The sequence below is a fragment of the Electrona antarctica genome, assembly GCF_951216825.1.
Source record: "Electrona antarctica genome assembly, chromosome: 6".
Taxonomy (NCBI): domain Eukaryota; kingdom Metazoa; phylum Chordata; class Actinopteri; order Myctophiformes; family Myctophidae; genus Electrona; species Electrona antarctica.
In genome coordinates this window covers 54504581-54521611 of record NC_136811.1, presented here as the reverse complement: position 1 = coordinate 54521611, position 17031 = coordinate 54504581, and the positions used below count along the sequence as shown (strand labels likewise).

Genomic DNA, 17031 nt, shown 5'->3' with positions numbered 1-17031 from the left:
GACAGGCTGCTGCAGACACTTGAGAGTTGGGACTAGCCGATAGCATAGCAGCCGACAGCGCTGCTGCTCCTTCAGTGTCGTTGTTTACAAAATAAAGTTTATTTTGTATTATTGGGCTTTGATCATTGATGCAAATTCTAAACATATGGATGCAGCTGCAGACGTGTTGCTTAAAGGAATGCATAGTTGCGTTCTCCTCAACTGCTGCGCAGCAACAACAAAAATAAAATAAAAAATCACACCCATGTGAACTGGGTGACCATAGCAACCATGCTCATTTTTTGGTACGAACAGACAGACAGACAAACTAACAAAGCCAGTTGTAGGAGTGGTTTACACCACTCAAAAAATCACACCCGTGTGAACTGAGTGGTGTAAGGTCTTATATAGACTGATCAGCTGTGGTCTGACGTAATGTCTGACGTAATGAAATCACACCCGTGTGAACTGGGTGACCATAGCAACCATGCTAATTTTTTGGTACGAACATACAGACAGACAAACTAACAAAGCCAGTTGTAGGAGTGGTTTACACCACTCAAAAATAATGGGAAAAAAATAGGAAAAAAATCGATCGACACGTCGATTTTCGGCCTCGACACGTCGATTGGCCAAATATGAGTCGTTTGGCATCCCTAGTTGTACAGGTGGAACCATGTCTGTGTGTTGAATGGGGGTTGTACAGGTGGAACCATGTCTGTGTGTTGAATGGGGGTTGTACAGGTGGAACCATGTCTCTGTGTTGAATGGGGTTTGTACAGGTGGAACCATGTCTGTGTGTTGAATGGGGGTTGTACAGGTGGAACCATGTCTGTGTGTTGAATGGGGTTTGTACAGGTGGAACCATGTCTGTGTGTTGAATGGGGTTTGTACAGGTGGAACCATGTCTGTGTGTTGAATGGGGTTTGTACAGGTGGAACCATGTCTGTGTGTTGAATGGGGTTTGTACAGGTGGAACCATGTCTCTGTGATGAATGGGGTTTGTACAGGTGGAACCATGGCTGTGTGTTGAATGGGGTTTGTACAGGTGGAACCATGTCTGTGTGTTGAATGGGGTTTGTACAGGTGGAACCATGTCTATGTGTTGAATGGGGTTTGTACAGGTGGAACCATGTCTGTGATGAATGGGGTTTGTACAGGTGGAACCATGTCTGTGTGTTGAATGGGGTTTGTACAGGTGGAACCATGTCTGTGTGTTGAATGGGGTTTGTACAGGTGGAACCATGTCTATGTGTTGAATGGGGTTTGTACAGGTGGAACCATGTCTGTGATGAATGGGGTTTGTACAGGTGGAACCATGTCTGTGTGTTGAATGGGGTTTGTACAGGTGGAACCATGTCTGTGTGTTGAATGGGGTTTGTACAGGTGGAACCATGTCTGTGTGTTGAATGGGGTTTGTACAGGTGGAACCATGTCTATGTGTGATGAATGGGGTTTGTACAGGTGGAACCATGTCTGTGTGTTGAATGGTGGTTGTACAGGTGGAACCATGTATATGTGTGATGAATGGGGTTTGTACAGGTGGAACCATGTCTGTGTGTTGAATGGGGTTTGTACAGGTGGAACCATGTCTGTGTGTTGAATGGGGTTTGTACAGGTGGAACCATGTCTATGTGTGATGAATGGGGTTTGTACAGGTGGAACCATGTCTATGTGTGATGAATGGGGGTTGTACAGGTGGAACCATGTCTATGTGTGATGAATGGGGTTTGTACAGGTGGAACCATGTCTGTGAGATGAATGGGGGTTGTACAGGTGGAACCATGTCTGGGGAGGTATTTTATACTCTGTTGTACGATGGTGTCGCTTTACTTGCCGAAAAGAACACATCTGACCACCAGCCAGTGGCCTTGTGGTTAGAGTAGGAGGTCGGGGTTCGATCCCCGGCCGGGTTACACCAAAGACTGTAAAAATGGGACCCAATGCCTCCCTGCTTGGCACTCGGCATCAAAAGGGTTGGATTGGGGGGTCAAATCTACTAATCAAATGATTCCCGAGCGCGGCACAGCTGCACTCACCGCTCCTTGGCTGCGGCTCACCGCTCCCTAGACCTGCCCCCTGCTAACAGTATAGGGCAGTGATTCCACTAGACCTGCCCCCTGCTAACAGTATAGGGCAGTGATTCCACTAGTCCTGCCCCCTGCTAACAGTATAGGGCAGTGATTCCACTAGACCTACCCCCTGCTAACAGTATAGGGCAGTGATTCCACTAGACCTGCCCCCTGCTAACAGTATAGGGCAGTGATACCACTAGACCTGCCCCCTGCTAACAGTATAGGGCAGTGATTCCACTAGACCTGCCCCCTGCTAACAGTATAGGGCAGTGATTCCACTAGACCTACCCCCTGCTAACAGCAGGGGGCAGTGATACCACTAGACCTGCCCCCTGCTAACAGTATAGGGCAGTGATTCCACTAGACCTACCCCCTGCTAACAGCAGGGGGCAGTGATACCACTAGACCTAACCCCTGCTAACAGCAGTACTAGACCCGTACGTTTTCTCTCAAGACCCAAAAGATAACTGTTGTGTTTCCCTGGGACAAACAAATACATTATGAACTAGATAAAGTGCCCCTCTGGGCACAGGTCTCCACCAGGGCAGGTCAGGTTGTGGCCTCCTGGTGGCACTATAATAATGCCAATGTGAAAAGGGTGCCATTTCTTCATACGCCTTTGATGGCAATTGGATGATTTGAGGCTTGTTCCAAAAATGTGTTTTGCAAAAATCAACCTGTTGGTGGCGCTCTAACAGGCCAATGTGAAAAGGATGGGATATATTCCTCAGCCTAGTAAGAAAATGTGTGAAAGATTTCACATAAATTGCACTCTGCGTTCATGATTTGAGGCTTTTGTTCAAAACGGGGAAATCTTGCAAACTGTGAAAGCCAATTATAGCCAATTAGGATGGAATATTAAATATCGGACAGATCCGACTTGAGCACATGACCATAGAGATACTGTGTAACGATTTGTGAGATTAGAGTAATATCAAAAAATGTGTTTATACACATACCGGTATACCATAATCAATTATGTAGGTAGCATTGTACATTATTGTCCACATGTCTCTCTGCAGTTGTTTGTGTTTTCTCCACTATAGCAGTATCATGGCAGCCTGCAGCATGGAGGATGTGTTGTGTGTGTTTTCTCCACTAGTGGTATCATGGCAGCCTGCAGCATGAAGGATGTGTTGTGTGTGTTTTCTCCACTATAACAGTATCATGGCAGCCTGCAGCATGGAGGATGTGTTGTGTGTGTTTTCTCCACTATAGTAGTGTCATGGCAGCCTGCAGCATGGAGGATGTGTTGTGTGTGTTTTCTCCACTATAGTAGTGTCATGGCAGCCTGCAGCATGGAGGATGTGTTGTGTGTGTTTTCTCCACTAGTAGTATCATGGCAGCCTGCAGCATGAAGGATGTGTTGTGTGTGTTTTCTCCACTATAACAGTATCATGGCAGCCTGCAGCATGAAGGATGTGTTGTGTGTGTTTTCTCCACTAGTAGTATCATGGCAGCCTGCAGCATGGAGGATGTGTTGTGTGTGTTTTCTCCACTATAGTAGTATCATGGCAGCCTGCAGCATGGAGGATGTGTTGTGTGTGTTTTCTCCACTAGTAGTATCATGGCAGCCTGCAACATGGAGGATGTGTTGTGTGTGTTTTCTCCACTAGTAGTATCATGGCAGCCTGCAGCATGGAGGATGTGTTGTGTGTGTTTTCTCCACTATAGTAGTGTCATGGCAGCCTGCAGCATGGAGGATGTGTTGTGTGTGTTTTCTCCACTAGTAGTATCATGGCAGCCTGCAGCATGAAGGATGTGTTGTGTGTGTTTTCTCCACTATAGCAGTATCATGGCAGCCTGCAGCATGGAGGATGTGTTGTGTGTGTTTTCTCCACTATAGTAGTATCATGGCAGCCTGCAGCATGGAGGATGTGTTGTGTGTGTTTTCTCCACTATAGCAGTGTCATGGCAGCCTGCAGCATGGAGGATGTGTTGTGTGTGTTTTCTCCACTATAGCAGTGTCATGGCAGCCTGCAGCATGGAGGATGTGTTGTGTGTGTTTTCTCCACTATAGCAGTGTCATGGCAGCCTGCAGCATGGAGGATGTGTTGTGTGTGTTTTCTCCACTAGTAGTATCATGGCAGCCTGCAGCATGGAGGATGTGTTGTGTGTGTTTTCTCCACTATAACAGTATCATGGCAGCCTGCAGCATGGAGGATGTGTTGTGTGTGTTTTCTCCACTAGTAGTATCATGGCAGCCTGCAGCATGGAGGATGTGTTGTGTGTGTTTTCTCCACTAGTAGTATCATGGCAGCCTGCAGCATGGAGGATGTGTTGTGTGTGTTTTCTCCACTATAGCAGTATCATGGCAGCCTGCAGCATGGAGGATGTGTTGTGTGTGTTTTCTCCACTATAACAGTATCATGGCAGCCTGCAGCATGAAGGATGTGTTGTGTGTGTTTTCTCCACTAGTAGTATCATGGCAGCCTGCAGCATGGAGGATGTGTTGTGTGTGTTTTCTCCACTAGTAGTATCATGGCAGCCTGCAGCATGGAGGATGTGTTGTGTGTGTTTTCTCCACTATAGTAGTATCATGGCAGCCTGCAGCATAGAGGATGTGTTGTGTGTGTTTTCTCCACTAGTAGTATCATGGCAGCCTGCAGCATGGAGGATGTGTTGTGTGTGTTTTCTCCACTAGTAGTATCATGGCAGCCTGCAGCATGGAGGATGTGTTGTGTGTGTTTTCTCCACTATAGTAGTATCATGGCAGCCTGCAGCATGGAGGATGTGTTGTGTGTGTTTTCTCCACTAGTAGTATCATGGCAGCCTGCAGCATGGCGGATGTGTTGTGTGTGTTTTCTCCACTATAACAGTATCATGGCAGCATGGAGGATGTGTTGTGTGTGTTTTCTCCACTAGTAGTGTCATGGCAGCCTGCAGCATGGAGGATGTGTTGTGTGTGTTTTCTCCACTAGTAGTATCATGGCAGCCTGCAGCATGGAGGATGTGTTGTGTGTGTTTTCTCCACTAGTAGTATCATGGCAGCCTGCAGCATGAAGGATGTGTTGTGTGTGTTTTCTCCACTAGTAGTATCATGGCAGCCTGCAGCATGGAGGATGTGTTGTGTGTGTTTTCTCCACTAGTAGTATCATGGCAGCCTGCAGCATGGAGGATGTGTTGTGTGTGTTTTCTCCACTATAACAGTATCATGGCAGCCTGCAGCATGGAGGATGTGTTGTGTGTGTTTTCTCCACTAGTAGTATCATGGCAGCCTGCAGCATGGAGGATGTGTTGTGTGTGTTTTCTCCACTAGTAGTATCATGGCAGCCTGCAGCATGGAGGATGTGTTGTGTGTGTTTTCTCCACTAGTAGTATCATGGCAGCCTGCAGCATGGAGGATGTGTTGTGTGTGTTTTCTCCACTATAGCAGTATCATGGCAGCCTGCAGCATGGAGGATGTGTTGTGTGTGTTTTCTCCACTATAACAGTATCATGGCAGCCTGCAGCATGAAGGATGTGTTGTGTGTGTTTTCTCCACTAGTAGTATCATGGCAGCCTGCAGCATGGAGGATGTGTTGTGTGTGTTTTCTCCACTAGTAGTATCATGGCAGCCTGCAGCATGGAGGATGTGTTGTGTGTGTTTTCTCCACTATAGTAGTATCATGGCAGCCTGCAGCATAGAGGATGTGTTGTGTGTGTTTTCTCCACTAGTAGTATCATGGCAGCCTGCAGCATGGAGGATGTGTTGTGTGTGTTTTCTCCACTAGTAGTATCATGGCAGCCTGCAGCATGGAGGATGTGTTGTGTGTGTTTTCTCCACTAGTAGTATCATGGCAGCCTGCAGCATGGCGGATGTGTTGTGTGTGTTTTCTCCACTATAACAGTATCATGGCAGCATGGAGGATGTGTTGTGTGTGTTTTCTCCACTAGTAGTGTCATGGCAGCCTGCAGCATGGAGGATGTGTTGTGTGTGTTTTCTCCACTAGTAGTATCATGGCAGCCTGCAGCATGGAGGATGTGTTGTGTGTGTTTTCTCCACTAGTAGTATCATGGCAGCCTGCAGCATGAAGGATGTGTTGTGTGTGTTTTCTCCACTAGTAGTATCATGGCAGCCTGCAGCATGGAGGATGTGTTGTGTGTGTTTTCTCCACTAGTAGTATCATGGCAGCCTGCAGCATGGAGGATGTGTTGTGTGTGTTTTCTCCACTATAACAGTATCATGGCAGCCTGCAGCATGGAGGATGTGTTGTGTGTGTTTTCTCCACTATAGTAGTGTCATGGCAGCCTGCAGCATGGAGGATGTGTTGTGTGTGTTTTCTCCACTATAGTAGTATCATGGCAGCCTGCAGCATGGAGGATGTGTTGTGTGTGTTTTCTCCACTAGTAGTGTCATGGCAGCCTGCAGCATGAAGGATGTGGTGTTTGTGTTTTCTCCACTATAGCAGTATCATGGCAGCCTGCAGCATGGAGAAGCCAGTATGTCTGATAGAGAGTGACAGTGAAGGGAGTCTCCGGATGGTTTCCGATGCCCTGGAGATGTTACTGCAGATCGAGCAGAAAGTGGTGGTGGTGTCAGTAGTGGGAATGTACCGGACCGGGAAGTCCTACCTCATGAACAGGCTGGCTGGGGCAAACAAAGGTGAGCATTTTCATTATAAGGTATACACTAATTCCATTATAAGGCATACACACATACTCACAGTATGCGTTCCAAAGTCCACACAATAGAAAATCCTACTTCAGATCATTATCACTAGATAAAAGCTATCTTTTCTTGGACATCAATTTGGTATTAAGATTCGGTATCAATAGAGCACCGAAGTCTGACGTCAATATTGGCAGAGGGCACTGTTCCCAGGGTTCAGAGGGCTCTGTTCCCAGGGTTCAGAGGGCTCTGTTCCCAGGGTTCAGAGGGCTCTGTTCCCAGGGTTCAGAGGGCACTGTTCCCAGGGTTCAGAGGGCTCTGTTCCCAGGGTTCAGAGGGCTCTGTTCCCAGGGTTCAGAGGGCTCTGTTCCCAGGGTTCAGAGGGCTCTGTTCCCAGGGTTCAGAGGTCACTCTGTTCCCAGGGTTCAGAGGTCACTGTTCCCAGGGTTCAGAGGGCTCTGTTCCCAGGGTTCAGAGGTCACTCTGTTCCCAGGGTTCAGAGGACACTGTTCCCAGGGTTCAGAGGGCTCTGTTCCCAGGGTTCAGAGGGCTCTGTTCCCAGGGTTCAGAGGGCTCTGTTCCCAGGGTTCAGAGGGCTCTGTTCCCAGGGTTCAGAGGGCTCTGTTCCCAGGGTTCAGAGGGCTCTGTTCCCAGGGTTCAGAGGGCACTGTTCCCAGGGTTCAGAGGGCTCTGTTCCCAGGGTTCAGAGGGCACTGTTCCCAGGGTTCAGAGGTCACTCTGTTCCCAGGGTTCAGAGGGTGCTGTTCCCAGGGTTCGTGTACTTTTTAATTTGTATTATAATCCCGTTAGGGGGATCTTAGATCACCTCATATAAGAACTGTGTTTTATTTGTATTATAATCCTTAGGGGGATTTTAGATCGCCTCATAGAAGAACTGTGTTTTATTTGTATTATAATCCCCATAGGTGGATCTTAGATCACCTTATATAAGAACTGTGTTTTATTTGTATTATAATCCCCATAGGGGGATCTTAGATCGCCTCATATAAGAACTGTGTTTGAAAAATAAACAAATCATCCTGGCCGTTTCACTCATGGATATGAAGAATCAACTGACTGAGAGAAAACACTAATGTTACTGCTACTGAATTAGCATTTAGTTATATTTTCGCTAGAAACAGACTGTATCAAATGAGTCGCAAACAATACAGAGACACCTCCCCCACAATATCGGCAAGACAGTTTGCTTATTTTTGGACCACAATTCTTATATGAGATTATTTTAAAATGATCCCATGTTATTCTCCATAGATAAATTACTTCTGCGAACCAGGGGTTGAGCGAGTGACGTCAGGACTTCGGTTCTCTATAGTATAGGATAGTCTAGTTGAAATATTTTTCATGAAATTAAGGGGCCAAGCCTGAAGGGACTTAAGGGTCTTTGGTCCCTTATTGTATTTGTCTGTTTTGTTCTTCTCTTTCTTCTCCTTCCGCCAAAAATAGCAGTTCTGGCTTAACCGTCGGTTTTCATAATACTTATGGTAGAGGGCTATACCAAATGGTGATGACGCAAAGCCCACGGCCATTGGCCAAAGGGTGGCGTTATAGCACTTAATTGAAAATGCAAACTTTCTACAGGCATAGCTCATGAATCGTTTGACCGTCAGCAATGACACTTTGATACACATTATGTGTCTCCTCATGCCAAACAACTTTCATGTTCTGACTTTTGACCTCTGACCTTTAGATCATGCCTCGTTTGGCCAAAAGCCAACAATATATAGCTGCAAGCAGCGATAAGAGGGGCCAAAGAATGCAGCAATAAGAAAAAGACTATATGCAATACGCACAATAAGTGGGTCTGTTTGGCGTCTGTTTGGGGTACGAACAGCTGCAATACCGTAAGCTCGCGTCACCAGGCTTTCCACCTCGGAGGAAAGCCTGGTCTGTGTTCCAAAATCGCTGTGTATACCGGTCTGGAGTGGATGGTAATTTACATCATGTTGTAGTCACTGATTTGTAGTCATCAGGCAGGAAACCACAAGGCGGAATAAGAAGTATCCATTCATAGTACCGATTCCGCCTTGTGGTTTCCTGCCAGATGACTACAAATCATTCACTACAACATGGCGAAAGTTACCATCCGCTCCGTTACGATCCAGGCTAGCAATACCGCTGCTCTGTTGAGCAGCCTAAAAAGGCCAGTCACACTGAGCACTATAACTATAGCCAGTGGTGTTGTTGAGCGGTCTGCACCGCTCAGTTCACACAGGTGTGATTTTTCTTATTGCTTGGCCCCGTCCTATCGCTGCTTGCAGCTATATTTTGGTTTGTTATTGTCCCATATTCCATCGGTAAAGGATTTCCTCTGGGATCCACCGTCCAATCCAAGACGAAGGGCATCTGGATGTGGTGTGTACCTCACCCCAGAAAGACTGACCACACTCTGGTGCTGCTGGACACAGAGGGACTGGGAGATGTTGAGAAGGTGAGACGCCATTTTGTTTCATGTTCAAATCACGTTGCATTTAATGATTTACGTCAGAACCTGGAGGTTAGTGGAGTTGGACATTCACCCCCACCACACTTATTCTAATACTACATAAAAGATGACGTCCAAACAATGTATTGTGTTTTCAGGGAGATACGAAGAATGACAACTGGATCTTTGCCATGGCAGTTCTGCTCAGCAGCACCCTGGTCTACAACACCATGGGAACCATTGATAATAAATCCATGGAGAACATTCAGTATCCTTCACATTATTCACTCATTATTCCCTCTTTTGCCAAGATTAAATCTATGACTATTGTCCTATATTTGGCTTGCTTTCACTTGTTAATTTATTAACTTTAGAATAGTCTTTTCCAGTCCAATTATATTTGGACAAGCTCAAGTATATATTGTTTTTGGAAAGGCCAGGGCTTTCTCCATAAAAATGCAGAAACAAAATGAACCACGCTCATGCTTAGAGCTTGGTTGTTCCGACCTCCCGTTAATCCGACCGATTACTAACACTATAATAAACCCTAACCTCAGTCTTCTTAACCAGCCACGTAGGTCACTTACCCTAACCTGAGTCTTAACCGGCCACGTAGGTCACTAACCCTAACCTCAGTCTTAACCGGCCAAGTAGGTCACTAACCCTAACCTCAGTCTTAACCGGCCACATAGGTCACTATTTATCCTAACCTCACTCTTAACCGGCCACGTAGGTCGCTAACCCTAACCTCAGTCTTAACCGGCCACAGGTTGGACTAACGGGATGTCGGACTTATGGGCAGTCCCCAGGAGGGCCACAGCAATAAGATTCTTTCTAGCCCCAAACAGTGTTTCAGGGACAGTTTCCTCTTAACAAACATTTATTCAGTATTTAATACTAATTAAATGTATCTCATGTAGGTCTGTCTTTCCGTGCTCAATCTACCCTTCTGTAAAAAGGTTTACAAATATTCTACCCTCCTGTAAAAAGGTTTACAAACCCAGTGTTGTGTGAGGTTTGTTTGTCATCCTCAACACCACCCCTTACAGCTATGTGACAGAACTGACAAAGAATATCAAAATTAAGTCCAAGGAGAAGAATGATGATCGTACGATTGTATGTTACCTTCCCTCCTTTGTGTGGACTGTGCGAGATTTTACACTCGAGCTGGAGATTGATGGGAAACCCTGTACAGAGGACGAGTACCTGGAACACGGTCTCAAGGAGATTAAAGGTTTCATGAACTGCTTAAAATGATTTGAATATAATTGAGATTTCAATCATTTAAAATAGGCACCAGAAGGTCTTTACACTAAAAGGTATTGGGTTCTGTATATGTTTCATGTTGCCAAAGGTGGGAAGCCGCAGTACAACGAACCCCGTGCCTGCCTACGTACATTCTTCCCACGTCGCTCATGCTTTGTGTTGGAGAGTCCGGGCAAGGCTAAGATATTGAAACGAATGGAGGAAGTGACTGATAAGGAGCTGGAGCCAGAGTTTATTGAACAGGCCAACAAGTTCACTGAACACATCTACACCAAGTCTGACACCAAGTTTGTCGGGGATGGCATAAAGGTCACTGGCAGATGTAAGTGGGATTTCAATAAATGTACACTACATTCACTGGGTGTCTGGCATTTCTGTCAGTCAACAGCATTTGAGGGATTGAAATAAATGACGGCTAAGTACATGCTCACTTTGCATTCTGTCGTCAAAATATTATATAAATATTTCTGTTTTTCAAAAGTACCTTTGTGTGGATTCATGACAGTATAACATGATATTCGTTATATCTGCCAGCCTCCCCTGTTTTGCTGTTGTAGGTGATATCGGAATTAGCAACATCTGACTTTTGTCTGCTCCAGCATAAACATCAGTCTCTATCAAGAGTTGTAACACACTTGCTGAATGGGTCTATCTTCCACAGTGCTTGGTCAGCTGGCAGAGACATATGTGAAAGCCATCCAGAGTGGAAAGGTTCCCTGTCTGGAAAATGCTGTGGTGGCTCTGGCTGAGGTTGAGAATGCCAAAGCTGTTGAGCAGGCCCGGGTCCTCTATAAAAAGGGGATGGAGTCAGTACGCTTCCCCACCAACACCTTGGAGGAGCTGTCTGCAATCCATGCTTCCAGTGAGATAGACGCCCTGGCAGTCTTCATGGAATGTTCTTTCAGAGATGACAACCAAGAATATCAGAAGAAGCTTTCGGTATGTGTTCACCAGGTCGAAGGCATGGGGAGAGAGTATGTTTTGCACTCCGTCCGTGTGTGTGTGTGTGTGTGTGTGCGTGCGCGAGTGTGTGCGTGCATGCGTGCGTTACCAGCTAATCTCCGGCACGGTTGGCCCGATCCATGCCAAACTGTGCACACACACTCCCTGGATGCCAACGACAAACCTCTGCCACAAATATTCCACAACGGCCTGTTATAGCGCCCACACGAGGCTGATTTTGGCAAAACACATTTCTGTAGATTACTCGTACTCATTTTATCCATACATCACACAATTAGGTATACACTATCTCTATAGTCATGTGATCAACACGGATCTGCACCATTTCCCATCAACCATCCTGATTGGCTTCCAAAGCTCACATGATTGGTCCGTTTCGAACAAAATGCCACAAATCACAAACAGTGTGCAATTTCCACTAGGCCGAGGACAACATGCCACTATTTCCCCCCCCAAATCAGCCTCACGGTGGCGCCATAACAGGGCAATTCCTGTTTTTACCTATAACTGCATCGATCTGTGTACAACTTTGTATGCGCACTCCCTAGAGGCCATGGAAAAACATTTTCCAAATCGTTACACATGATCTCTGTAGTCATGTGATCAAGACGAGTCTCTTGGATTTCTCAGATTCTACACTGATGCCTTCCAACGTTTTCAGGGGTGGCCCGTTTCGTACAAAATGCTGCAAATGTCCTGCTCATCCAGAATTCTATATCCTCAGAGATGCTGTGAGTGATCTGGCTTAGCATTTCCTCAACAAACTGGAGACATTTTTTGCAAACATTTTTTTTATATTACTCCTATATATTACTAAACATTTTGCCAAACATCACACACACTCCTATCCTCCTGGGGGAGACCTGTGCCCAGCACGTCACTTTTTCTAGTTTTCATATTGTGTGTTTCAGTCACTTTATCCAACACTTTTTTAAATCCTCTAAAACTTAGTCAAAATGATTGTGCTTTTAAGTCCCTTGTTTAATACAGTTGTTGTTTAACTCCTTTCCCTTGTATCTTCATATGCATAGTTCCTGTCTCTTGTCTTTTCACTGTGGGAGCCCCTCCCTCTTGTATTAAATACTGGGCTGCACTGCAGTAAACCGTGTTAATTGTTACCACTGTGTTTTTAGATTGTACTTCAGGGGGAATACGATCAGATCTCTGAGAAGAACATCAGCGAGTCCAAGACGGCATGTGAACAAATCATCCAACGAGTCTTTAAATCCCTGGAGAACAACGTGGGAGCTTGTCTGTACACAGTCCCAGGAGGATACGAGAAGTTCCGCCAGGACCTCCAGGTGATGATTCGTACATACAGACGTGAAGGCAAAGGATTCATGGTAAGTCTGATTCCTGCCAACTTCTGATCTGAGTCAGAGAATGTTAAATTAATTAAACCATACTGATGAGGGTAGGCTAATTGTGTGTGTGTGTGTGTGTGTGTGTGTGTGTGTGTGTGTGTGTGTGTGTGTGTGTGCGGGTGTGCGTGCGTGCGTGCGTGCGTGCGTGCGTGCGTGATACCAGGTTGAGGACGTGCTGAAGACATACCTGGATGAGAAGGCGAACCTCGTCACGTCCATACTGGCAGCAGATAAAAGCCTCTCTAAGGCAGAGCGGAAAGCAGAAGGTAAAGTCAATTAGTAAATCAATCAAGCTTATACTTTATATAGAACATTTCCTAGTGAATTGTGCTTTACATACCATGCGGAATAAGGTATTTAGCCCTATCATATTAATATCATATTTGTTTCATCCAATAACATTTAACAACTCTCAGACACAACCATTAAAAGGTTCAATAACAATAATGGGACAAACCTGGGTGTGATTTAGGTCACATTCCCACCTAATACTTCGGTAGACTCGATGCGAATGGGAGGAGAATTGGGACTTCTTGCATATTTAATTTACTGCGGTTTGCCTTCACACTGTCATCCGCAGCTATGGAAACGCAGCAGGGGGACCTTTATCAATGTGTTCCATTCATAAACTATAGCCTACACAGTGAAATATATGGTGATCAAAATTGATTCAAATTATACTCATAACGTGCATGTGTCGTGCCGTCTGGGACTGGACCCACCCCTCTCTCTCTCGCTCTCTCTCTCTCTATACGCACGCAGCCACGCACTGTTCTTTTGGGCATGGAAGGAACAGCGCTGAGCGCACTGATATAACAGACAGCAGCGCAAAATGTTTACAAGTTTATCGAGATGAAAGTCCCTACTCCCCACACAGTGACAGCACTCCATGTTTACGGCACGCACAGACAGACAGACAGAATATTCTCTAGGCTATAATACACTGCAGTGTTTTTATGTGTTTCCTTAAGCAATTGATTAATGTACTCGTCCTCATTTCGATCAGGGCTTCAGTCTGCTCATTCGACCACGTCTATCCACGGTAACGGGACATCTTTGCGCTGCGTAAATATATGCCTTCTCCGTCTCCAACTGTGTTCAGCTCCTCACCCGCCACATCGTTTGCTTCATTTCCTTTATTTACTGCGGATTGTATTCACACCTGCACTGAATCGTAATCTAGTGCGATTGGAAGCGAAGTGAAACCCCCGTTTTTGCTCGGAGTAGAATGCGGTTCTTTGATACGCATTAGATTTCGAATGAGCCTTCACACCTGCCAAACGAAGTGCACTTTCTGACAATGCGCAGCAGGATTCGTTTTAATCGCAGCAAAGCTCTCTGGTGTGAATGTCACCTTAAAGACTCATGTTTGCTGTTTGAGCGCCCCAACACACTGAAGGCACAGCTGAACATTTGACTACTATATGATTGTTTGACGACAGTTATTTGTGGCTGTATTAAGAGAACAATTCCTTTACAGTAGGTCCCACAGCTGCATATCTGCTGTACACAGAATCAATGATTAATAATTTAAATCATAATTTAAAAATAAATCCTCGACTAATGATAATGATAATGCATTTTATTTATATAGCACCTTTTTAAAACAATGTTCCAACGTGCTGCACAGGGCAGGGTAAAAACAAAACAAAGAAAACATTTATCCAGATGCACTTAAAAATCTGATGTTTCCATTTTTGTATTTTGTATTTCACAGATCGTGAAGTGCCGTAATCTAAATCTAAAATAAAAAATCTAAATCAAGATCTTAAAAATGCAATTCATCGCCCAGCTGTGGGAGTTAGGGTTAGTTCTATGGCCGGGGTTAGGAGTGTGGTTAGGGTTGAGGAAACACAGGGCTGAGATGATGGGACATAGAGGTACAATCCTGACTTTGTAGGATGGTGACAGTGTTTTTCTGTTGAATGGTTCTGTCTTATTTGTTTCCTACAGAGCAGAAAGCGAAATTGGAGAAGGCAGAGATAGACAGACTGGCCGCGGAGGAGAAACGGAAGGCACTGGAGGTGGAGATGGCTCAGCAGAGGAAAACCCAAGAGGAGCACATCAAACAGCTCAATGAGAAGGTGGACAAAGACAAGAAAGATGCTGACGACAGGCATGATAAGATGATGGCTGTAAGTGTTCTTTTAGATCTTCTTCATAGGTTTAATTTTGTTTATTTTAAAACCTGAAGAAGATACATAAAGGATCGAAAAGTCATTCAAAAGCCTTTCTGTCTTCAAAACCGATCTCAAAGGGCACCTACGTCTGCAATTCGAAATTGGCCCCCGTGAAATCTGTTCTTGGCTATATAGAAGTGGATATTTGTACATCAAGCTGTCATCTATTTGTAGTGCTTTGCATGATGGGTCTGACACCAAAGTTTAGATCACCAAATTGATCAGAAATGTAAATTGAATCTTTGTGTGTGCCAATTGTATAAGTTATGTTTATATCGTATGGTGTTGTGTAATGTGTCAATGTGTTATTTCAGGCCCTGGCCGAACAAGCGGCAAAGGCTAGTGGAGCGGAGGCACATCGGTTGGCTGACCAGGTGGCGGCTCTCGAGAGACAGCAACAGCAAGACGTTGCGAGACAGGTTGCGGCTGAGAGGTCGAACGATCTGATGATCAAGATGATGATGATGATGATGGAGAAGCTAGAACCTAGACCTCAACCTCAACCTCAATGTACAATTTGTTAAAGAAGCTGCTAAAGAGCAGCTAATGATACATTAATTAGAGAACTGATGTACTAATGTACAGTAAGAGCTTTAAGTTTTGGCAGGCTCCCAGAGGCAAAAAGTGAAGGGGATCTCCCCCCGCCTCATGCAATGTTTCGCACACGCAAACCCCCCAAATATGTATAAAATGCCCTCTGTGCCCCTGAGTTTTGGTCAATGTACTGTCGACAGTTTATTGTGAATTGCGGTAATAAGTAATGGGATAATCAATCTATGTATTATAACTAGAGGCCTGTATATGTAACTCTGACAAATGGGGGCTATTCAAAACGGGGACTAAGTAGCTATAAACTACTGTCTATACCAGGGGTCGGCAACCCAAGATGTTGAATGAGCCATTTTCGACCAAAAACATTAATTCAAAATCTATCTGGAGCCGCAAAAAAATGTAAGCCTTAAAATGCTTATATATATATAATGAAGACAACAGGGCCGCAAGTGGATATTAGTCTATCTATCAAAATAAAAAGTGCGCTATGGTTTAACTTTCAATACATTATTATGCCATGTTTTGTTGCATTGACAAAATTATAGAAATTCAATAAAGAAATAAGCTTTTTGTTGTTGTCATTTTTATTTGGGGGATTTTCTTACTACCAAACACAACACAGTAGTAACTTTTAAAGTGCAATGCAGGCCTACAGTTGTACTTGAAATGTACTGTAATTCTGCAAACTGTTAATAAATCAATCAATCAAACTGTAATTCCTGAGTCCCCATGTATAGTGCATGCAAATTAATAAAATAAAACAGCGTGCAAGGATAAAATAAAACACAGCAGCCTAATAGCCTTTAAAAAAGCCAAATAAAACAAATATAGTCCAGTTTCATTTTCAGTGTGCAATCCTCTTCTCTGTTCCACTTTCGGCCTCAACTCAGACACCCGCACCACAGTACAGCAATCCAGCTCTGACTGACCTGAGCAATAAAACACAATAATATCCAGCTCTGACTGACCTGAGCAATAAAACACAATAATATCCAGCTCTGACTGACCTGAGCAATAAAACACAATAATATCCAGCTCTGACTGACCTGAGCAATAAAACACAATAATATCCAGCTCTGACTGACCTGAGCAATAAAACACAATAATATCCGCGTCATTCAAAATACTGACATAAATCACTTGATAAAACAGCTACTACGTTACTAAATGAAGCGCCTATGAAAGGACTGTGTTCTTACCCGTTTAATGTGATTTCTGTGTGTTGACATCGCTGGAGAGCTTCTCAACATTGGGCACGTAAGATGTCACTTTAATCTTCACACACGACTGCAGGCTCTCATCGGTGAGGCGTGTGCGGTATTTGGATTTAATGTAGTTCATGTTTGAGAATATCTGCTCACAAAGGTACGTTGATCCAAAGATGGATAATACTCCAAATGCGAGTTTCTTCATGTTCACATAATTGTCTGGAAGAGCATTCCATGTTTTCCACACAAGTGTGTCGTGTTTTGGGAGGTTTACAATCTCGGTCCATTTGTGTTCAAGGGCGAGAGTGGCTTTCTGACGAGTGACGTCTTCTATCTCGGCTGTCATACTTTTGAACTTGGACACCCATAAATCTTTGTCAGCGATATCGGCCAGTTCCATTTCCAATTCA

At 44.7% G+C, this 17031-nt stretch overlaps 1 protein-coding gene across 2 annotated transcripts; it reads left to right on the top strand.

The window, feature by feature from the left end:
- Nucleotides 1-2928: 2928 nt before the first annotated feature.
- On the top strand, nt 2929-16085 carry LOC306924772 (guanylate-binding protein 1-like). Of its 2 annotated transcripts, none has more exons than XM_079503408.1 (11): nt 2929-3034; nt 6443-6639; nt 8967-9094; nt 9247-9356; nt 10138-10322; nt 10443-10676; nt 11016-11293; nt 12451-12660; nt 12845-12947; nt 14635-14816; nt 15176-16084. In XM_079503408.1, exons 2-11 carry the CDS (start codon nt 6450-6452, stop codon nt 15383-15385), a joined length of 1830 nt encoding a protein of 609 aa, XP_079359534.1. In that variant the 5' UTR covers nt 2929-3034; nt 6443-6449; the 3' UTR covers nt 15386-16084. The 2 variants fall into 2 exon arrangements, with proteins under 2 accessions (XP_079359534.1, XP_079359533.1); XM_079503407.1 differs by lacking the exon at nt 2929-3034 and adding an exon at nt 6205-6248 and having other exon boundaries at nt 15176-16085.
- Nucleotides 16086-17031: the final 946 nt, after the last annotated feature.

Excerpts from the sequence above, each read along its gene's own strand:
- LOC306924772 (XM_079503407.1), top strand. The coding sequence starts at position 6,220 with ATGGCAGCCTGCAGCATGGAGGATGTGTT. Across the intron at positions 10,323-10,442 it reads CGGTCTCAAGGAGATTAAAG|GTGGGAAGCCGCAGTACAAC; the intron begins GTTTCATGAACT and ends ATGTTGCCAAAG. Across the intron at positions 11,294-12,450 it reads AATATCAGAAGAAGCTTTCG|ATTGTACTTCAGGGGGAATA; the intron begins GTATGTGTTCAC and ends CTGTGTTTTTAG.